This window comes from Cyprinus carpio, chromosome A18 (genome assembly GCF_018340385.1).
Source record: "Cyprinus carpio isolate SPL01 chromosome A18, ASM1834038v1, whole genome shotgun sequence".
Classification (NCBI taxonomy): Eukaryota; Metazoa; Chordata; class Actinopteri; order Cypriniformes; family Cyprinidae; genus Cyprinus; species Cyprinus carpio.
In genome coordinates, this window is record NC_056589.1 from 29,043,123 (window position 1) to 29,067,130 (window position 24,008).

General features: G+C 33.4%; 1 protein-coding gene across 3 annotated transcripts in view; it reads left to right on the top strand.

The window, feature by feature from the left end:
- LOC109063740 (protein mono-ADP-ribosyltransferase PARP6) overlaps positions 1 to 23,258 on the top strand; it is a 27,554-nt gene extending 4,296 nt beyond the window's left edge. Inside the window, exons 4-27 of one of the 3 annotated variants that reach the window (XM_042775746.1) lie at positions 893 to 1,045; positions 1,583 to 1,860; positions 4,913 to 5,028; positions 6,007 to 6,084; positions 7,245 to 7,339; positions 7,418 to 7,478; positions 7,561 to 7,651; positions 7,736 to 7,802; positions 8,470 to 8,619; positions 9,478 to 9,628; positions 9,927 to 9,980; positions 12,709 to 12,804; positions 12,875 to 12,967; positions 13,042 to 13,167; positions 14,243 to 14,308; positions 14,565 to 14,632; positions 14,713 to 14,761; positions 14,854 to 14,966; positions 16,696 to 16,768; positions 18,174 to 18,243; positions 19,288 to 19,367; positions 19,448 to 19,511; positions 19,647 to 19,731; positions 21,338 to 23,258. In XM_042775746.1, coding sequence (XP_042631680.1) covers positions 5,026 to 5,028; positions 6,007 to 6,084; positions 7,245 to 7,339; positions 7,418 to 7,478; positions 7,561 to 7,651; positions 7,736 to 7,802; positions 8,470 to 8,619; positions 9,478 to 9,628; positions 9,927 to 9,980; positions 12,709 to 12,804; positions 12,875 to 12,967; positions 13,042 to 13,167; positions 14,243 to 14,308; positions 14,565 to 14,632; positions 14,713 to 14,761; positions 14,854 to 14,966; positions 16,696 to 16,768; positions 18,174 to 18,243; positions 19,288 to 19,367; positions 19,448 to 19,511; positions 19,647 to 19,731; positions 21,338 to 21,440 — 1,836 coding nt within the window. In that variant the 5' untranslated portion in view covers positions 893 to 1,045; positions 1,583 to 1,860; positions 4,913 to 5,025 and the 3' untranslated portion in view covers positions 21,441 to 23,258. Of the gene's footprint in view, positions 1 to 892; positions 1,046 to 1,582; positions 1,861 to 4,908; positions 5,029 to 6,006; positions 6,085 to 7,244; positions 7,340 to 7,417; positions 7,479 to 7,560; positions 7,652 to 7,735; positions 7,803 to 8,469; positions 8,620 to 9,477; positions 9,629 to 9,848; positions 9,981 to 12,708; positions 12,805 to 12,874; positions 12,968 to 13,041; positions 13,168 to 14,242; positions 14,309 to 14,564; positions 14,633 to 14,712; positions 14,762 to 14,853; positions 14,967 to 16,695; positions 16,769 to 18,173; positions 18,244 to 19,287; positions 19,368 to 19,447; positions 19,512 to 19,646; positions 19,732 to 21,337 lie in introns of all 3 variants that reach the window. The other 2 variants (XM_042775747.1, XM_042775745.1) reach the window with 2 other exon arrangements.
- The last annotated feature ends 750 nt before the right edge of the window (positions 23,259 to 24,008 follow it).

Consider the following 24,008-nt stretch of genomic DNA (forward strand, 5'->3'; position numbering starts at 1 on the left):
TCCACAGCATTTTCCTACAGATACACGAACTGAATGTTTATAATAGTGTACATTATAAGATGACTTGATATTCTCAGCAATTCTCTTTTAGTGAAACCTAGGAACTGTTATAGTTTTTATTAATACTTTGAATTACAGTATGTTTTTTTTTTCTGTTTTCATTTTAGTAAAAGTTTGACCAATTTTCTTGTTTTCATTTTTTGTCATATTTTAATATCTTATTTATTATTTAATATATAACTTAATATTTAATATTATAATTTTTTAATTAAATATAAATGAAAATGAGAGCTGTTTCCTTGGCGACCGGCTGAAACAAAATAAGTTTTAGGTTTTTTAAAATATTTTTATTTCAGTAATTTCAGCAGTATTATTCTATTATTATTTAAATACTACAATAGTAATATTTTGATTTATTCTTTGTTTTTTATTTTTAGTTTTCTTTTTACATTTTATTTAAGTTTTAATTTTTTTTTTTACAACTAATTTTATTTTAGTTTGTACTTTTTAAGCTTGTTTTGTAAAATTGCAATATACCTTTAAATTATTTTATTACGGATTTAGTTTGATAATTTTAGTACTCATTATTTAATTATTCTCATTTTTGTTTTATTTTTTAAATTGAAGTTTCTTAAGTTTGTCTAATATTTATATTTTACTTTATTTCAATTACCAATTTGTATTTTTTTTTTTTTGCACATTTTTAATAGTGTTAATTAATAGACAAAAGCAATCTGTTACACTGAACTGCATCTGAAACATACCGGTGAAGCTCTCTTCTACTAAAAGAGTATTAATTTTAGAGCAGTTCTGCTTTAGTCGTTGGTTCTAAAATAGGAATTTGCTATTTTAAGTGTTTATGAATAATTAATGCAAGTGTCTTTTTCAACAGGATGGCTGGATACGAGACAGCATTGTGTCTCGTGAGTCACGCAGCCGAGGACGAGCCAGATAATGGCTTATCTCTCTCTCTCTCTCTCTCTCTCTCTCTCTCTCTCTCTCTCTCTCTCTGGAGGTCACTGTGTACAGCGAGGCTCTTAACGAGGTAAGCAGGGTAAACTCTGATTAGTATGGTAACGGCATGAGACTGTCACACTGAGCTGGAGTGAAGACCACAGTGACATGCATGGATACAAAAGTCTGTGTTCTGCTCACATTCCTCAATACAAAGAGATAAAAATAGACTCGGCTGATAAAAATAGCACACTGCCATTGTCTTATACACCATCACGACGCAGATGTTGCTTTATTCTCTTCTTGCCTTATTCTCTAGTCTCCCTCAGTTTCAGTTTTCAAATTCAAAGCCATCATTTGGGATGAATTACTTACAATATTGGCAAAGCGTCAGAAAAAAGGGGCCAGAAATGTAAAAAAAATCAGACGAAAGACTAAAAAGACAACTATTGCTCTTGAAATATGGTGAGTTGGATCTTTTTTTTTTTTGCATTGCATCTCTCTCTCTCTCTCTCTCTCTCTCTCTCTCTCTCTCTCTCTCTCTCTCTCTCTCTCTCTCTCTCTCTCTCTCTCTCTCTCTCTCTCTCTCTCTCTCTGTCTCTCTCTCTCTCTCTCTCTCTGTTGTCAGCTGTAGGTCACATGACTCTCTCTGCTGGCTCTCACTGAGCATGCTCAGTTCACTGTGTTGTCAGGCAAAAAAGAAGACAGCACTGGAACAGACGAGATCTGCACCAGATAAACACACAGACACACACAGAGAGAGAGCCGGTGGTAGTGCACAGGGGTTCTGCTGTGTACCGGATGGTCTGTGTGTGCTGTGTTTCTTGATGTATTGTGTTCTTCATCTGCGGTGTGTCGTGTCGGAGGAGAAGCATCCGTCTGGCGCTCGCTCCATCCTCGCTGAAGGTGAGCTGGATGTGGGGGAGGGGAGTCGTGGATGCTGGCCGTCTGTGTTTTCGGGATGCGTCGGTATGTGGCGACTCCAGCGGGGCATTATGGGTGTGGAGGGGGGTGTTTGAGGACACACCGGGGGATTCGAGCAGATGGATGCCGTCGGATGCGATTATTAGACCGATATATCGGCCGTTACTTATTGAGTGCATGCATCTGCATGATTAAGAAGTGTTATGCCATCCAAAATCCATTAATGAAAAAATTATATAAAATTCCAGGTATTTTAATTGTTGTCGTTAAATTTGCTGTCTAGACATCATTTGCATCAAACATCTGATCGGTTTCATGCAGGTCTGATATAAAAGACATGAATGCATCCTTCAGATGAGTGATGATATTCACAAAGACGTGTGTTAAGACACAAATAGTGGTGAAAAGAGAGAAACTGATGCACTTTATTAAAACAAAATACCTGTTTTTTTTAAAGAAAAAGATGAAAAGCGGAAAGCTTTTGTATTTCTCAGACGTTTTAGACCTGATCTGAAGATCTGTGGTCTGCATGTGTTTGTGTTCAGATGTCACCTGTGCTGTTTTACTTCTGTTTTGTCTTACAGTTTTCATCCAAGCAGCACATTTTTATTTCTGCTTTCAAATGAAGTTTGAAACTGGTTATTATTCATGGCCAAAGAAACAGGAATACACTAAAGATTTTTGCTTTGTGTGCTTCGTTTTCATGACAATTAAACAGATTTTCCCTCCAAACATTCTGAAATTCTGTAATGCATCCAGATGTTTTAATTTTGAATTTTATTTGTAATTTGCAAGCAAGCAAGCAAATTTTATATATATAGCAAATTTCATAAACAATAGTAATTCAAAGTAATTCACATAAAAATGATTTTAAATAATTATAAAATAATCACAACAGATGTATAAAAACAACAATAAAAGCAAAGAATAAACTAAATTAGCTCTTTTAATTGTAAATTTCACTGAAATCTCATTGATGTATTAAAGTAAAAATACACACAAATAAATTAAATACGAATGTAAAAAATAATTTCACAATGCAAACAAACGTAAATCCTTTAATGAAAAAAAAAATGGTGTAGAAACAGTTTTCATTCAGAAATTGCTTGTAAATTTCACAATTAATCACAAAGAAACTGTAAATAACACATTGAATTAAACATGAAAATTTGAAGTAGAAACACTAAAATAGTATTTTCTTGTAAAACATACTCCAATAATCTGTTTTATTTACTGTGAAAAAATGTTTTACAGTAATTTTATAATAACAGTTCATCCCTAGGTTCTCTTTATTGTAAATTATTCAAGTAAAAATGCATTAAAAATCAATTAAATAGGAATTTTAAAAGTAATGTTGCAATGCAAAAAAAATAGTAATGCTCCTTAAATTATATTTTAATAGGCCTACAGAAAATATATATGTTTTTTCATTTGAATTTGGGGAGAAACATAAGCTGTGCATGTTCTTGGCTGGTTTCGTGACATCTGTGTGGTGTTCTTTGTCAGTATTTATCAGATATGACTTATGCACAGGATTACTTTGGAAATTGCTTCTATAAATTTGTGCCCACACACACACACACACACACACACACACACACACACACACACACACACACACACACACACACACACACACACACACACACACACACACACACACACACACACACACACAACAGTGACACAGACAGAAGGGGTTGTTGCTAGGATACACAGTGGTGAGATGGAGGAGAGAGAACAGAGCGTTATTTTAAACGGTTGCGCTGAGGTGAAGCCAGAGACAGAGAGATGCCTGTCGTCTACAGTCTCACAAATCTGACACGGACATTTTTCATGTGAGGAAAATGTCAGCGATGTTTGACCGTGCAAAGGTCACGACGCGAGACTGTTGCTGCCTGATTGCAAAAGCGTTCTGAGAGGTTTGCTGTGCATTGCTATGTGGTTGCTAGGGCCTTCTGAAAGGTTGCTAGGGTTATTTCTAAGTAGGTTTGTTATTACGTGAAAAGAGTCTCTCCTTAAGTCTTCTATGCATCTTTTGAGTTTTATTTGTAATTTTCATTATTTTTTTTTAGTGTAATTCTCATTAGATTCTCATTAAACAGTATTTTTAAAATGTATTAAAGTTAAAGTATGTTTAAAAAAATCTATTAAATAGGAATAAAAAAGTGTCACAATGTAAAAAGGTAGATTGTAATGGTCCTAAAAACTGTAAAATTTTTAATGCAGAATATAATTGTATATTTTATTTATCCTTTATTTAGCTAAGAGAATCCCATTGAGACTTCACAATCTCTTCTTCCAGGGAGATATGTGTGTGTGTGTGTGTGTGTGTGTGTGTGTGTGTGTGTGTGTGTGTGTGTGTGTGTGTGTGTGTACATGAAAGGTCACATGCCCCTGCTATGTGCATAATACAAGTCTTAAGTCGCTGGGGTATATTTTTAGCAATAGCCAAAAAAACAATGTATGTGTCAAAATTATCAGTTTTTCTTTTTTATGCCAAAAATCATTAGGATATTAAGTAAAGATCATCATATTTTGTAAATTACTAATTTTTGATTAGTAATATGCATTGCTAAGAACTTCATTTGGACAACTTTAGGATGATTTTCTCAATATTTAGATTTTTTTGCTCCCTCAGATTCCAGATTTTCAAATAGTTGTATCTCAGACAAATATTGTCCTCCTAACAAACCATACATCAATGGAGAGATTATTTATTCAGCTTCAGATGATGCATAAATCTCAATTTTGAGAAATTGACCCTTATGACTGGTTTTGTGCTCCAGGGTCACATGATCATATATATATACAAATGACTACATGTTCTTCCATTATTACTGATCTCATATAATCTTGATGATTGCAGATATTACAGTGCTTTATTTGATCGTCTCTTCTGAGATGCACAGATCTGCAGGTGCACTGTAATTTGTCGTTTCTCTCTGGTAATCGGTTATTGAGTTAGATGGAGAGCACTCTGTGGTTTTGATAAATGATTTGTCCGATCTTCTGTTTATTTTTCCTCTGAAAGCACCGAGCTCATCTTGCTGAAGACGTCTCCTGTCGTCGAGTGCCTGTTGTTTTGCTGAAATGGATCAGAAAAGCTTCATCCTGTCAGAAAAGCTTCTGTGAACACCAGAGGCAATGGTGAGCGTTCACGCTTCATTACACACACAGACACCGCGCTGAGGAAGAACAGATGTGAGGTGACACGTGTTCACTAAGCTCCGCCCTCCTCGGATACTGTTGCACACTCAAAACATCCCAGACGAATCCACTGGAAATCTGCAATTCCATCTAAAGTATAATGTACTTGAATTGAATTTTTGGATTGGATGTTTTTCTAATTCTACGTTAGCTAGAATTAATTTTATTTATGGTTGCTTTACATGACACTCAAAGACAACTTACATGTAAATAAAACATAAAACAGTTAACAAGCAACAATTAAAGTCACAACCCACAATCATATCTTTACAATCATTATTTGAAAATAAGAAAAGAGTCACTATAACGAACGTCTTGTGGATAATTGTTGTATAATATAATATATATTGTAATATATTGTTCTTCAATTTACTTTATTATTATTGATCTCTTTTGGAGATTTTTTATGTGAGAAAGGCACTTTATGAATAAAATGTATTATTATTATTATTATTATTATTATTATTATTATTATTATTATTATACCCACTATTATTATTATTGTTATTTAATGGGTTCCCAAAATAATGCACTATTGAAGTGATTAGCAGCGCTGTGTGTTCAGAATAAAAGTGCATGTGTAACTAAAACAAAAATTATTAAAAATAGTTTTTATTAACTGAAATAAAGCTGAAATAAAATAAACTTAAAAATATAAATGAAAATGAGAAATGTTGCCTTGGCAACTAACTGAGTTTAGGTTGAAGTACTAAAATAACTGAAATAAAATAAAATACAATTAAAAATAAATATATTTTAAAAAAATTGAAAGGACATAATAAAAGTATTAAAACTTCAACTAAACTGAAATTCAAATAAAAACTGAAAATATAAAAATAAAAGCTAATTCAAAATATTAATAAATACTATAATAATATATAAATGCTACTCAAATAGCACTGCGTGTGTTTTATTCAGGATATCAAAGGCCAGGGCTGGACGGATGAAGAATCAGACGGAGAGAATGAACCGGAGCAGTTCATGTACGGGATTCAGGTGAAACACTTTTACTTGACAGGTTTAATCTGCCTTTAGACATTTCGTAAGTAATTGTAATGTTAGTAATGTCTCCGGTGTTGTAAAGCAGCAAAGGTTGTTTTATTTTTCATTTCATTTTCTTCATGTGGCACTAGTTGAAAATATGTAATTAAATCTTAAATTAAGATTATTGTTATTGCAGAAACAAATCACTAGTTATGTACACTACCAGTCAAGAGTTTGGGGTCAGTTAGACTTGTAATGTTTTTTAAAGAAGTCTCTTCTGCTCATCAAGGCTGCATTTATTTGATCGAAAATACAGAAAAAATACAGTAATCTTGCAAAATGTTATTACAATATAAAATAATGGTTTCTATTTTAATATCCTTTAAAATATAATTTATTTCTGTGATGCGCAGCTGTATTTTCATCATGATTACTCCAGTATAAAGTGTCACATGATCTTCAGAAATCACTCTAATATGCTGATTTATTATCAGAATTATTAACAGTTGTGCTGACAAATTTTTTTTTGGTTTTTATTTCAGGATTCTTTGATGAATAAAAAGTTAAAAAGAACATCATTAATTTAAAATATAAATCTTTGCTATCACTTCTTAACAATTTAACACATCCTTGCTGAATATTAACATTTTGCTGAATATTTAAAAAAAAAAAAAAAAGACAGAAAAATTTTTTTTGTTGAATATTTTTTTGTGTTTTTTATATTGTTAGAAAAGATTTCCGCTCTTCTTTTTAACATTTTATTCATCAAAGAATCAAAGAAAAAATATCACATTGTTCCAAAAAAACATTGATATTGTGCAGCAGAACATTAGAATGATTTCTGAAGATCATGTGACACTGAAGACTGGAGTAATGATGCTGAAAATACAGCTGCGCATTACAAGAATAAATTCGATTTTAATGTATATCAAAATAGAAAAACATTATTTCATATCATAATATATTATATTATTTTATATCATAATAATATTTCACAATATATTTTTTTCCCTGTATTTTATGATCAAATAAATGCAGCCTTGATGAGCAGAAGAAACTCCTGTAAAAAACATCACAAATCGTTCTGACCAGTAGTGTACTGTACATCTCTCGCAATGAAAGTGAAGTAAACAAGCCGTTTAATAATGTGTGATATCACTGTCCACCTGTAGGGGAGCTGCGCTGCTGACCTGTACCGTCACCCACAGCTGGACGCAGACATCGAGGCTGTAAAAGACATTTACACGGACAGCGCCGTGTCCATCAGGTGAGAACGAGCCTCGCTCCACTTTAGGATTCAGATCCGTGCATTCACACCCGATTCACACCCGATTCACTTTCACAGAGAGTACGGCACCATCGATGATGTGGACATCGACCTGCAAATCAACATCAGCTTCCTGGACGTGAGAGCACACTTCCTAAATGACCTTCACCACTTTATAAACAGATTCTGAAATGGGAATAAAATGATTTGTGTGTTTGTAGGAGGAGGTGGCGACCGCGTGGAAGGTGATCCGAACCGAGCCCATCGTCTTACGCCTTCGTTTCTCTCTCTCACAGTACCTCGATGGACCAGGTGAGGAACACACGTGCATGCATTTCTGTGCATGAGACAGTACTTAGTTACTTTACAGTGCTTTTATTTAATTTACTCCAACAGAACCATCTGTGGAGGTGTTTCAGCCGTCCACTAAAGAAGGCTTCAGTTTGGGTCTTCAACTAAAGAAGTAAGTCAACATACAGACAACTATATAGAATTAAAACATTTTTGTTCATTATGGACTTATTTATTCAGCGAAGATGCATTAAATTGATCTAAAGTGACAGGAAAGGCATTTATAATGCTGCAGATTTCTATTTTAAATAAATGCTGTACTTTGTGTTCATCTGTGAATCCTGAAAAATAAAATGCATCATGGTTTCCACAAAAATATTGTGCAGCACAATTTTTTTTTAACATTAATAATAATCAGAAATGTTTCTTGAGCAGCAAATCATCATATTAGAATGATTTCTGAAGATCATGTGACACTGAAGACTGATGCTGAAAATTCAGCTGCGCATCACAGAAATAAATTACAGTTTAACAGATATTCACGTAGAAAACAGCTATTTTGAATTATAATAATATTTCATAATTTTTACTGTATTTTTGAACAAATAGCAAACACAGCTTTGGTGTGCATAATCATTAAAGAAGCTTACTGACCCCAAACTGTCCAGTGGTTGTGTGTACTGGAACACTGGCCAATCAGCATCTAGAACTGGAACAATACTTTTCATAAAGATTCTTCTTCACTGCGGTCTTATTATCGAGTCGTTCTGATTGACTGAGCAGAAACTGTAACAACAGAGCGTTGAAATACAGGCTGAGGCTTGTTTTGGTGTCTCTAGGATCCTCAGTACGTTCACGTCGCAGCAGTGGAAGCACCTCAGTAATGAGTTCCTCAAAGCCCAGCAGGAGAAGCGGCACAGCTGGTTCAAAGCCGGAGGAACCATCAAGAAATTTCGTGCAGGACTGAGCATCTTCTCCCCGATTCCCAAGTACGTCCTTATCGTTTGATATGAAGACACACGCCATACACGCAGACAATCTGATCGTGTGTTGATGCATCTATTATGGGGCTCAACAGTGATCAGCTGGAAGTGTTTTCCTATTCATTTTCTCCATAGGGAACTCAGAAATAACTCTTCAATAATCAGTTTTAAGTAATGAACCAAACCAACCAACTCCAGAATAATCACAACATTACACGCAAAAAAAAAAAAAAAAATCAAATGGGAAATAGTTGTTTTTTTATCATTTTAAGCCTAAACTCACTTAATTTTGATAATTTTTCAGAAAACAAGACTTAATATCTTAATAGCGTCTCTTAATATCTTAATCGATTTTACTGAAAAACAAGAAAAAAAAAAAAAAAAAAAAAAAAAAAAAAAATTGTCTTGTCTTCCAGTACAAATATTTAAACATTCTTAAATCAAGATATATAATAGAGACTTAAAATAATGAGTCTTGTTTTGTGAAAATAGTGTCACAATTAAGTGAGTTTATGCTTAAAACATGGAAAAAAATTACGAGTGGGGTCCGAAAATTAAACTTAATTCAAGGGATAAAAAAATATATATTTTTCTGACCCTATTGACATTTCTTTTTCTTGTTCTAAGCAAAAAAGCATTACATTTTTTAAAGAACAAGACTTAATATTCTATATAATTTTGCTTCTCAAGTAAATGAAGTGTCTTGAATTAAGAATGTTTAGATGTCTGTACTGGAAAACGAGACAAAAACACTAAATAAGTGCTAGTTCTACTTTAGTCGGCACTCGTAATTCAGGTAATTCCAGCGTGACGTGAGCGCAGCATGAACTCATCCGCTGGCTGTGGCCTCCATCTTGGCTCCAGGTCTCCCAGTTTCCCCCTGATCCAGGACACAGTGTTGAAAGGCAAACTGAACGTGCCCGAGCTCAGAGTCACCCGGCTCATGAACCGCTCCATCTCCTGTACCATGAAGAACGACAAGGGGGAGCTGTTTAGCTATCCTCCGAACAGCCAGGTCAGCATCCCGTCTTCCCCGACTGCACGCTTTCCTTTCCAAACACTCTCTCCTCGCTTCTCCATCCCCGTGACCCCTCACTAGGGCCTCCAGATAAAACATGGATGCACAGTCCCCTCATCCCAGCCCTCAGCCTCTTTGCCCTCCGACACCCCCCCTCGCCTCGAACACGGCTGGCTGGCACCTTTCCCATAATGCTTTGTCTCCGTTAACCCATCAGACTGTGGCTGTCCCGGCGGGCAGGGCCCCTGCGCAGATTACCACCCGCCAGCTGATTGAAGTTGTTTTGTTTTTCCAGGCGGGCGGACACTGCAAGAACATCCCCACGCTGGAGTACGGCTTCCTCGTGCAGGTACCGTCACACCACAGCCTCAGCAACACACACGACTTCATCCTTTCCCATGATGCCGAGTGTGCATCCCAACATTACATCCGTGCATGAGAACGTGTGAGTGAGTCTAAATACGGACTGTAAATCTCATAAAAGGTTATAATCGTGATGACGCAGAGGATTAAAGCACCTGACAAAAATGTAAAGTTTAAAAACAAAATAAAATAAAATTAAATAAAATTAAAAATTCAATTAAAAATTATTAAATTAAATTAAATTAGAAATAAATAAAAAACAGAATTAATGCACACCTAAGGTGATAATACAACAAAATTGAATATGCCATAATGACAGAGGATTAAAGCACCTACCAAAAATGTACAGCTTTTTTTAAGTTTAAAAATAAAATAAAATTAATGAAAGTAAATTATTAAAAAATATTACATAAAAATACATTATACAAAAATGTACAGTTTTGTATTTAGGTTTAAAAATAAAATAAAAATAATTAAATTAAATTATAAAAGAAATATTAAATTAAATTAGAAATAAAATCAAAAACAGAATTAATGCATACCTACGGTGATAATACAACAAAATTGAATTTGCCAAAATGACAGAGGATTGAAACGCCTACCAAAAATGTACAGCTTTTTTTTTTTGAAGTTTAAAAATAAAATTAAATTAAAAAATATTAAATTTGAAAATGATTAAAATTAAATTAATTTATGAATAAATAAGGTGATAATACAACAAAATTGAATATGCATTAATGACGCAGAGGATTAAAGCATCTACCAAAAATGTAAAGCTTTATTTTGAAGTTTAAAAATAAAATAAAATTAAATTAAATTAAACTATAAAACAATGATACAAAAATACATTATACAAAAATGTACAGCTTTGTTTTGAAGTTTAAAAATTAAACAAATATTATTAAATTAAATTAGAAATAAAATAAAATAAAATTTAATAAAAAATTATTAAATTAAATAGCATAAATAAAAGACAGAATTAATGCACACCTAAGGTGATAATACAACAAAACTTGAATATGCATTAATGACGAAGAGGATTAAAGCATCTGCCAAAAATTTACAACTTTATTTTGAAGTTTTAAAAAAAATACATTAAATAACAAATTAAATTAAATGAGATTAAAAATAATTAAATTAAATTATACTTTAATAGAAATAAAAAGAACAGAATAAGCAACAATCTTCTTAATTATTGAAACTTGCACATTTAAGGTGATAATATAACAAACTTTAATATACATTAATGATGCACGTGATTAAAGCATCTGCCAAAAATGTACAGCTTTATTTTGAAGTTTACAAATTAAATTAAACTAAATTAAAAATTAAATTAAATTAAATAAAAAAAATTATTAAATTAAATTAAATTAAATTAAATTTTTTATTAAATAAAATAAAATAAAATAAAATAAAATAAAATAAAATAAAATTAAATTAAATTAAATTAAATTGAATTGAATTAATAAACAAAGAACAAACAAACCAAATAAGCAAAAGTCCACTAAATTATTGAAAATGAATGCAAAGGTGATAATATAACTAACTTGCATATGCATTATTTTTCAAGAATTCTGTGGTTGGAATCATTTATTTTGTTTTTACCACACAAGGTTGACCACTTGTACGTGTGTTTATCTTAAGAAATTGTTCAGGTTTTCATTCTTAAAAGGCTCTCATTTCTGAAATCTCTTTATACTACATAAAAGTATTTTGCTTAAAACCACTTTCATCAGTTCAAAAGGAACATGACGGAGTGATGTGAGACTGAAATGTAGTAAATCAACCTGTGATTACTTTATAGCTGAGCTGTTATTACAGTAATAAGCTTCAAGAGGACATGCTATAGACTTAAATAACGGCACAGCTGTAGGATACATTCACATTCATTCAAATCAAATGTGATTTAGTGAAACGTGATGTACATAGTAGCTGTTTTACATCATTGCTGTTTGGGGTTAGTGATTTTTTTATTTCATTTTTTCATCAAGGCTGCATTAAATTGATCATAAAAGTGACAGCAAAGACATTCATAATGTTACAAAAGGTTATATTTCAAATAAATGCTGTTCTTCTGAACTTTCTGTTCATCTGTGAATCCTGAAAAATAAAACGTATCACAGTTTCCACAAAAATATTGTTCAGCACGACTGTTTTCAACATTGATAATAATCAGAAATGTCTCTCGAGCAGCAAATCATCATATTAGAGTGATTTCTGAAGATCATGTGACACTGAAGACTGGAGTAATGATGCTGAAAATGCAGCTGCGCATCACAGAAATTACATTTCAATACATATTCACATAGAAAACAGCTTTTTAAATTGTAATAATATTTCACTATTTTTACTGTATTTTTGATCAAATGAATGCAGCCGTGGTGAGCATAAGCATGAAGAAATCTATAGTAGTGTGTGTTGTGTGTATTTTTAGCCCAGCTGGAACACTGGATTGACCAATCAGCATCTAGAATTGGAGCGATAATTAATTGACTTCTTTGCGATATGTGTCAACCAATTCAGCAATGCTGTGTTCTAATGCAGTTTCCAGTTTGTCTTTTCGCTCATAACTGCATCATCATCATCATCATCGTATTACACAACAGCTTCATGATTCGCTCTATTTCCTCCGTGATTGCGCTGCGATTCTCTCTGATCTTCCTGTGAGAGAGGATCCCATCAGCTCATTAGCGTCTCTGTCTTTCCTACGTTAGATAATGAAATACTCTGAGCAGCGGATCCCCACTCTGAACGAATACTGCGTGGTGTGTGACGAGCAGCACGTCTTCCAGAACGGCTCCATGCTGAGGGTGAGCGTCAGCTTTTACTCACGGCTGAAGCTGGGTTCTGTGCTCTGATTGGTCGGTTTCTTCCCGCCAGCCCGCGGTTTGCACGAGAGAGCTGTGTGTGTTTTCCTTCTACACGCTGGGGGTGATGTCCGGAGCGGCTGAGGAGGTGGCCACCGGCGCTGAGGTGCGTGTATCATTCATCCCGTGTGCTGAGGTTTAGTGTTTGAGGGGTTAATGATACGTGATGTTCATCGTCAGGTGGTGGACCTGCTGGTGGCCATGTGTCGCGCCGCTCTCGAGTCGCCCCGTAAAAGCATCATCTTTGAGCCGTATCCGTCTGTGGTCGACCCCAGTGACCCCAAAACACTCGCCTTCAACCCGAAGGTGACCGTCTCTGCTTGTGCATATGAACTATTGTTATTCATCCAGCATCATATACTGTACTCGACTGTGCAAAAGTCTTATGCCACTAGTATTTTAACCAACAAACAATGGTTTAAGTCAGTTATTTCTATCTATTGCTGTAGTGTGTCAGTAGGAAATATCAGTTTACATAACTGAACATTCCTTTTGCCATTAATTGTAATAAACAAGTGAGATTTTTGTATTTTGTTTTGTCTTTTTCAGTGCAAATTTCTAAACATTCTTAAATCAAGATGCATTTACTTGAGAAACAAAATGTCTTAAGAAGGGTTGTTTCCTGATTAAGTTGATAAAAATGTTTATAATTAACCCCAGAGAGGATTTTTTATTTTATATATATATATTTTTTCCTGAAAATGCTACTTAATATCACATCGGAGTAAAACGTACTGACTTTGCTCACAATAAATAAATAAATAAAATAAAATATTGATAATTTTTGTATTTTTTTTAGGATTTGTGGTGTTCCCGGTCAAAAACAGCCTTTTAAAAATTGCTTATTAATCTCTCATTATGCTGTATTTTCACCGAATCTTAAATTCATTAAATATGTCAGCTTGTTTTCTTTCAATCAGCACAGGTTTTGTGTTTCGTTCTGGAACTGACTGATCGTAGATCTCATTGATCACAGCTTATGCACCTCAGTTCTTGAGTGAACATTGGCAAAATTCCCCAATGTTCCCCCCAAAAAGTGCTTTTATTTCTCTCAAAAACTCATTTTCATTTACTTCTTGTTTTAAGCACCAACTCACTGAATTTTGATACATTTAAAAATTTAAAAATTAAAAATTGATACATTTAAAAATTTTGCTCCTTAAGTAAACGTATCTTGATTTAGGAATTTTTCATGTTTGTAGGAAAAGACAAAAACAAAATAAGACAATTTTTTTTTTTTTTTTTTTGCAGTGTATTAAGATTTACATCAACTTGACTTCAACTTTAACCAGGATCAAATCTCTCCTTCTCTCTCTCTCTCTCTCTCTCTCTGTGTGTGTGTGTGTGTGTGTGATTACTGTACTGCTCCTGTGCCGAACAGAAGAAGAATTATGAGCGTCTGCAGAAAGCTCTAGACAGTGTGATGTCTATTCGGGAAATGACGCAGGTACAGCGGCGGAAAGCAAGATTAACAAATGTGTTATTAATATTTCATGATATATCTGGTTTATTCTCCAGATTAGTTTTTTGAGGCACTGTTAGAAAGCCTTTCATTCAAACAATGATTTAAGCAATGATGCGTAAATATTTTAAAAATGTATTTCCCACCATGTTCATATAAAAATCAAGCAAAGACTAAATGAAAGTGTATATGATAATATAATATAATATATATGATGTTGATAAATGAGTTTGTTTTTCAGGGCTCATATCTGGAGATTAAGAAGCAGATGGATAAACTGGATCCTCTGGCTCATCCGTTATTGCAGTGGTGAGTTAAATAGCAACAGGCCGGGCTTTACACTGATTTTACCACAGTAAAATTATTGCTTCATCTGTGTCTCTCTGCAGGATTATATCCAGTAATCGGTCTCATATTGTGAAGCTGCCGCTCAGTAGGGTAAGATGAACACTTTTAAATGCAAGAACAGCTTTCCTTTCATGAGCTTGTGTTTTTCTCGTCTTCACTCTTGTATTTTTTGCTGTTTAAAGCAGCTGAAGTTCATGCACACATCTCATCAGTTTCTGCTGCTGAGCAGCCCGCCTGCAAAAGAAGCTCGATTTCGCACCGCAAAGAAACTGTACGGCAGCACCTTCGCCTTCCAGTGAGTCTCTGTGACCTGCAGAAACACACGCACAGCACAGAGAATCAGACTCACGTCAGAGCCGATCACATCAGTGTCTGCACTCGCTGCATGCAAGACACACGCCGCAGTGAACCAGAACACTCCGTTACAATCAACAAAACTGTCAGCACTGAATATTTGGTGTGGACTTTTTATTACTGTTTTAATTTTGATCAATATATGCAGCCTGACAAAAACAAAACCATTAAAGACTTCTTTCAAAAATAACAAACTAGAACGCCTCTATTATGATCAAAAAGCTGTCTGCAGTAAATTCAAGTGATGCAGTGCTACAAACTACATTTTTATTAAAAACTACATTTTGATTAAAAACTACATTTTTCTTAAAAACTAAATTTTTCTTAAAAACTGCATTTTGATTAAAAACTACATTTTTCTTAAAAACTGCATTTTTCTTAAAAACTACATTTTGATTAAAAACTACATTTTTCTTAAAAACTGCATTTTTCTTAAAAACTGCATTTTTCTTAAAAACTGCATTTTGATTAAAAACTACATTTTTCTTAAAAACTACATTTTGATTAAAAACTACATTTTTCTTAAAAACTACATTTTTCTTAAAAACTACATTTTTCATAAAAACTACATTTTTCATAAAAACCACATTTTTCTTAAAAAACGCATTTTTCTTAAAAACCGCATTTTTCTTAAAAACTACATTTTTCTTTTTATTAAAAATTTTTTTTTTATTAAAAATTTTTCATTTTTCTTAAAAACCACATTTTTCTTAAAAACTGCATTTTGCAACAAACTATATTTTGCTTTATTGAATATAACGGGGATACTAGTTTGTTGCATCGTGCAGTGTAGCAACTGAATTGTTTCCCTCTACAGTTTTGTGCTAAAGATCATTGCTTTCAGAATCAAGACTGTTTTGGTTGCATTTTGCATGAATTAGCGTAGAAATTAGGATCCCAAATCCCAAATCCCCTTTTCTGTTAATATAGCTCTATTATCTAAAATTAAATGAACACGAAAATTAGTTTTAGATACATTAAATGCTGTTTGGTTTCACTTTTCTTGTCTTATTTGATTGAATTCAACTAGTAAAATCATGCAATAAACTGAAAATGTTTATATAATCAAGTTCAATTTAGTTCATTTTAGAAAAAAAATATGAATTGTAGGTTAAAAACAAAAATGTGATTTATTTTATTAGTTTCAGGGCCTGTTTTATATCCTCTTCATGAAAATCTGCCAAGAAATTAGATTTATAAGCCGCTGATCAGGTTACTATTCAGAAGAGTTAAAAAGAATGACAGGTTTATATCGGGTGGTATAAATTTAAGTTTCTTTGTGCTATTTCTGTGCTTTCTGTGCTATTTTTGTGGACACATTTCCACTTTTAGAGCTTATGAGAAATAAAAGTCATCCGAAAACAGCCAACAAAAGACTAGCATAACTCAGAAATATCTCCAGACGTCTGTGTTTAAAAATACTCTTGTGCCAGATTTAACAAATGTCCGCTGTGCTTTTCCTCCATGAACGTTGCATCATACTGTACCAGTCATCAGATCTTTCCAGTCACACTTCTAAAACTGGATTTTGACATCTTCTGAAATGTGAGTGGTGCGTGATTGTGTAAAACTCACAACCATGACAGTAACCGAAGAGTCCGGCACCGTTGAGTCTCTGTGATCTGAGGGATTATTTCACGTGTTTTATCATCACTTGTTTCTCTCTCTAGTGGCTCGCATATTGAGAACTGGCACTCAGTTCTGAGAAATGGACTGGTCAATGCCTCTTATACTAAACTGCAGGTATGTATGACATCTCCTCATTGGACAGCTCATGCTCTCTGCTATCTTTGTCTTGTCTTCCAAAACAAATATCTCTGAATTCTTAAATCAAGATGCATTTACTTCAGAAGCAAAACGGCACAAGGCTTGTTTTCTAAGACAGTGACTTTATGTGTAAAACAAGAAAAGTATCAACTAATGGGGTCAGAAAAATCAACTTTATTCCTTTATTTTTCTGACTGGTTTACATTTTTCTTGTTTCAAACAAAAGCTTACTTAAGTTTGATTTTTTATTTTTTATTTTATTTTTGTCATTTTTCATCTTGATTTAAGAATATTTAGATATTTGTGCTGGGAAACAAAACAGAAATGCTTAGAAATAACATCAGTTTTTGCAGCGCAGCGAGAGGCGTCCACTTATAATCTTTGAAATAATAGCTATTTTCCATTTTTTGTCCAATGCATGTTTAATTCTCGCTGAACCCTGAATGATTTCCTTTGTATTTTTGTCTTGTTTCCAGAGCAAATTTCTAAACATTCATAAATCGAGATGCATTTATTTTTGAAATGCAAAATGGCAAAAGATATAAAAAATAGTTTTCTGAGAAACCATTCAAACTGAAGAGACTTTGGTACGTTTTTCAGAAAATAACAAAGACTTGTTATCTTTTTGATGTTAGTTTATCTTTTTATGTTATTATCTTGATTTAAAGAATGTTTAGATATTTGTACTGAAGTGCAACAAGTGGTGTCTGCTTCAACATCTTAAGAAAAATAAATATTCACTTTGCATTTTTAATCCAATTAAGTGTAAAAATGTACGAACTTTCGTCTGATCAAATAATGTTATTACAAATCATATCCGGTTTACTTCCAGTGCATTCATCACACTGGAAATGGAAGGTCAAGTTGCATTGCATTGTGGGATACACCACATTACACTAGTATGCTAAAAATAAATGTGGTTCTCAAGCTTTGATTCTTTGCATTTACTGAAGACTTTGAGATCTGTGACGTTTGATGAGGTTTCTAGATGTTTTGTGTTCTCTTCTCTGTCAAATCCTCCTGGAATGATCTGTTGTTATAAGAGCTTTCCGTTCATCTGGTGCTTGTTGATGTCATGCTTTTCTCCTGGAAGGACGTCCATCATTCAGTACAGCTTTAAACTCTCACGAGACTGAACGCTCATAACACTGTATAATGCATGTTCATGCATCTTCACAGGAAGCCATCATCATCATCATCATCATCATCATCCTCACCTGTCTTCTTTCCTTCATCTCCCACGATGCTTTCTTCTTCATTCGTTGAATGCATCCCATCAGACGTCTGCGTCTGTCATTTGCTCTTTCTGTCTTGCTGTGATTCTTCGGCCCACAGCTCAGAGCGTGTAACTCTCTCCTCCTCTTCTTCTCTTTCACCAAAGCTGCATGGAGCAGCGTACGGGAAGGGCATCTATCTGAGCCCCATTTCCAGTATTTCCTTTGGATACTCAGGTACGATCCTGACCTGTGTCCTCTGTGTTTCTCTGTGGGTCTTCATCACATCTCAGTCTCTCTCTCTCTCTGTGACACACACCTCGGTCTGTTTTCTGATCCGTTATGAATGTTTTGTTGTGTGTGGACACACTCTTTTTTCAACGTATGTGCTGGATTGTGTTTCCCTTTCCACTCTGCAAACAAACATTTGCTTTATCAGTGTTTTGTCTAAAAGTATCCTTACAACAAAATACATTTATCAAATTTGTGCAAGATAAGACTTGTTTTTGTTTTAGTCCCAATCTGCTCTACCTTTTCTTAATTCCTTCCACTTAATACAATGAGTTTCTTCCTCGGTATTTGTGTCTTATTTTTGCAGATTGAAATATCTAAACATTCTTAAATCAAGCTGCATTTATTTGAGAAGCAAAATGACTTGACATTAATAGATATCTAAGATATTAAGTCTTGTTTTCTGAAGAATGTAACTGTACAAATGTAAAATACATAAATAAATAAATCTGCCAATGAGGTAAGAAAATAAAGTTTATTTAAAGAGAAAACAATATTATTTTTTCTGACCCTGTTTGGGTCTTTTTTTAAAGCACAAAGTCACTTAATTGTTGTTTTTCAGAAAATAAGTCTTATATATCATGTCATTAGTAATTGCATCTTAATTTAAGAATGTTTAGATATTTTTACCGGAAAACTGAAAAAGGAAATCTCGGGTGAAAAATATTTAAAATCATAATAAAAAATATTCATTATTTTCTGAAAGCAAATCATAAAGTCTCATGCAATGTTACTTCTCAAGTAAAGTTAAAAAAATAAAAAACTATACTCTATAGTCAGACTATAATCTGACTATTAAACAAGAAACACTGCACAAAAAAAAAAAGATTTTTGCAGTGTATGAACACGTACCAGTGCTGTTGTCAAAATCAAGGTCCAGTCTGTTCTCACATGTTTCCATGAAAAATGAGCTCTGCATTGATTGATTGATTTTATTTCTCTCTCTGTGTGTGTGTGTGTGTGTGTGTGTGTGTGTGTGTGTGTGTTCAGGAATGGGGAAGGGCCAGCATCGCATGCCCACTAAAGATGAGTTAGTCCAGCGATATAATCGAATGAACACAATGCCACAGGTACTAGAGAAGCATTAAAAGCGTGTGATCTGTGCTCGGTGTCTCAGAGCAGTCAGTGAGAGTTATTTGTCCTTCAACAGAGTCGTCCCATTCAGTCGCGGTTCCTCCAGAGCAGGAACTTAAACTGCATCGCTCTCTGTGAAGGTGAAACATCTCCGATCTCACCTGCTCTTGCAATTCACTCAGTTCAGTTTGAATATATATTGTTTAATGAATTCCTTCGTGTGTGCTGAAACCCTGTTGCTCGAGCAAGAGATGACTGTGTTTCTGTGCTGACAGTGATCACGTCCAAAGACCTGCAGAAACATGGGAACATCTGGGTGTGTCCGGTGTCTGACCACGTCTGCACACGCTTCTTCTTCGTGTGAGTAATCTACGGAAGCCCCAAGAGGCCATGCATTTCTTGTTTTCTTCTGATCTCGACTTAATTCTCTTGTGAAGCCGATGTTTTCTCGTGATCTTGACATAAAAACTGTCTGACAGAAGTTGTTTTCTGGTGATCGGGATTCAATTTTCTGTGCACCAGATTAAAATAATACATAATAATAAGACTGTGTATTTTTAGTATCATAATTTTAGTTTTTATTAATATTTTTAATTGAGTTTTTATTTTTATATTTTAATTAAATTTTATAAATTTTATAAAGTTTTAGTTATTTAGGTACGTCAAGATAAACTAAATTAAAATAAAAAATGTTGCTTTGGCAACGAGCTGAATTTTTTTATATTTAATTTTATTTTGGTTCATTTTTATTTTATTTCAAGAAACGGAAATGTGTTTTTTTTTTTGTGTGTGAATTTTACTTTTTATGTGATTAATCTACAGCAAAAATACACGCCTGAGGTAAGCTTAATTAAATTCATTAATTAATTAGAGCTATTGTTTGGACATTGGGTCGGGTGTTTATGTCGAGATTACGAGAAACAACTATTTTTTTATGATGAGAATCATAATCATGAAAACAAAAACTCGAGAAATAATTTTTTTTTTATAACGTTGAGATCACAAGAAAAAATGAAACTCTTCCTCAGTATTTTTGTCTTGTTTTCAGGTACAAATATCAAAACATTCATGAATCAAGAAACATTTACTTGAGAAGCAAAATGACAAAAGAAGTCTTTTTCTTCCTAAAAAATGTATCAAAATATCTGCCTGTGGTGCAAAAATTAACTTAACAAGGTTATTTTTCTTGCCCCACTAGCAGTTTTTTTTCTCATTTTAAGCAAGAATTCACTTAATTTTGATACATTTCTCAGAAAACAAGATTTCATATCTCATGTCAGTTTACAGGACAGTAAATGTGTCTTGATTTAAGGAAGTTTAGATATTTGTACTGGAAAACAAAACAAAAACAAAGAGGAAAAAAAATACTTTTGTAGTGATTTTATCAAAAAAAAAAAAAAAAAAAAAAAAAAAAAAAAAAAAGTAGGTAGAATATATATATATATACAAAGCACAGACATATGTTTTATAAATAACCTATGCACAGATATTATTATAAAAATTATATAAATGATATTGGATATAGATATGTAAATATATTGCACAGTAGTTACCAGTAGTTACTAGTGTTATTTTTAGTATTATTATGTATTTATAGTACTTTTATTTAGTATATTATGTACTTTATTCATTCTTTTGTCATTTTTATTATTATTATTTTTTTAATTTCTCAATAGCTTTATTTAATTTTTTTTATTCAAGCTTAGTTTTAGTTATTTTAATACTTGAATGTATTTTATTTTTTATTTAATCGCCAGGGCATAGTATTTATTTTAGTTTTTTTTTTTTTAAATATTCTGTTATATCTTGTTTTATTTCAGCTTTATTGTGACTAACGAAAACGATTTTAATAGTTTCAGTTAACAGTAACAACACTAATAGGCTACTGTGAAGGGAAAGCTGCTGACAAAGCATGAATATTGTAGTATTGAAGTGTGACACGTAATGTGATCCGTGTGTGTGTCAGGTATGAGGACGGTCAGGTGGGAGATGCGAACATTAACACACAGGAGCCCAAGATCCAGAAGGAGATCATGCGTGTGATCGGCACCCAGATCTACTCCAGCTGAAGGAGTTCATTCCTGCAGAGACGGGTGCCGCCTTTCCTCCTCTCTACTCCATCTGTGCTCTCCTTCGTCTCTCACATGGGATGAGCGCGAGGAAATGAGACGAGGGAAAACTTCATGATAAGCCCCGCCCACAACCCTCTGACTTCCCACAGAGCTGCTGTCAGTCAAAAGCAGACCGGCGCCTGATTGGACGAGACGGTCGGCCAATGAAGTCGCATCGTTTTCTCTTTTTCATATCGGTTTGATGGATCTATACACAAGAACGTCATTTAAAAATGTTTATTATTGGATAGTAAATGATGAATCTGTGTTCGTATCTTCTTCATCTGTCTCCTCCGCTGCTCTTTCCGACTGATGACATTTATTAATATCCCAGATGTATTTATGTCTGAGTTACCTGCTGAAAACAATTTCCTGTGTTTTGTTGCTCAGCACGCGTACGGACGCCCGTCGTGATTTATCGCCCGACAGAACACGGATGAGAGGACAGGGACACGTCGTTACTCATGTTTATGCTTGTATCTTCTGGACAGAGTCGTTGTGACGCCGTCTTGACGCCGTCCTCCGAAGGGACGCGCGAGCTGAAGCCAGAGAGACTTTTATTTCCATTCTCAGACATTCCCAGGGCGTGTGGGATGATGTACAGTAGCAGTCAAACATTTGGACATTTTATCCACATGTTAGAATAATAGTAAAGTGTACAAACTCTGAAATCACACAAATGGAAGTCAAAACTCTTTTAATCTCTCTTTTAAACTCTTTTTTCAATTCATTGCAATCGCCTCTTCTTCCCTGTTGTCATCATTTATTTATAGGCTATTGCACATTTCATGCACAGTGGTAATTCATAGTGGTTTATGTAAAAAGGATTCAAAATGCATAATAATTGTTTGCATAATTGATGCATAATAAATAAATAAATAAATAACAAAAGCAAAGAATAAAAAAGTTACAAGCCGTTCAGAACAATCCAAAACAAAAATATCAGTGATAAACCAGATATTAGATTTAAATATATTTATTATTAAACCTGATTCTGAATCATTAAAGATTTATGACAGTCGATCATTCTTTGCAGATACCATAAAAATAGATTAAAATAAAATAACAAAATTCTCAGCTACTTCACAGTTTGTTTTTTATTATTGGGTTTTTTTTTTTTGCGATTTTTTTTAATGTAATTTTTTAAAAATGTATTTGGATTTTAGAGACGTGACGCTCTCACCATCTTTACGCCTTGTTTGACTATTAAAGGAAAACATAATTTACTAATCATAACCTGCCAATATGGCTGGTGAGTTATGTGTTAACCGGTTAATTTTCCGTGTTGCACATAATTTATACAATATTCCATAAAAAATAAGAATCGGCAATTTTGAAAAAATTTAAAAAATTAAAAAAAAAATAAGAGAGAATTTCCTTTTTAAAAACGTAAAAAGGAATTCATACATAGGCACAATTTATTTTCGTCTCCCAAACTAATTTCAGTCATTCAAGCAGGTGTTTTTGAGGATTATTTTAAACATAAATTCAGTCTTTTCAGTCCGGATGTTCGTCTGCTGGTGCGTCTCCTTCTTCTGTTCGTTCTCTGACTGTTTCTCGTCCCGGAGCATTTATGGGATTGTAAATGATTATGTGGTGTTTATTTGAGGGTGTTGCACCTTTTCTTCTGGATCTGTGTTGGACATGCAGGCTGTAAATAATGAAGATGGGACAGGAGGAATGCTGTCTGATGTGTGTGATGTTCAACAGACCCGTCCTGTGTTGTGCAGGTGGAAGCGATGCTGAACTGAATAAATAAAGAGAGATTTTGCACAATTTTAGATGCTTAATTTCCCTTTGACCGTCATTAATAGAGATGTGTTTGCTTCATGCAGTGGCGTCTTTTTTACACCAGGTGGCGCTTTTGCTTCACTCACCTGAACAACAAACATTTGCAATAGATCCTCAGGTAAATCTGGGGGATATTTCGTAATATTCAGTTTATAAGCAGCATTAGATTAGAAATATCTGATTCTCTTTTCTGTACAGTCTTCATTCATTCATTATTTAAAGTGTTTGTGCATTAATCTAGTGAGCATCTGATAAATATATCAGCTAATTGGATGATTGGTCAACAGAAATGCATCATTTTAATTTACTTTCCAGATATTTTTTGAGTGGATCTTCACTAAATATTGTGTAAATGTTGTATTAGTAAATTTATTTAGTAAAATAATGTAGTAAAGACAGCATTTTTTTTAATAATTCGGATATTTTTGAGTGGATTTTCACAAATAAATATAAATAAATAAATAAAATGTTCTTAAAACATGCTCTTTAAATTTTTAAGTAAAAATAGTATCATTTGGTTAGTAAAAAAAAATGTAGTAAAAACTTTATTAATTTTTTTTTATGTCCACTAGAGAGAAACATCACCCGACTTCATTTCTTCTGTGAAACACAAAAAGAGATGTTTATATTTTTATTATAAGAGACTTAAATCATTGGTTCTAAAATAAAATAAAATATTTACTATGCTGTAATTATGACAACCCTGCTAATGTTTATTATTTAACGCTTCATTAA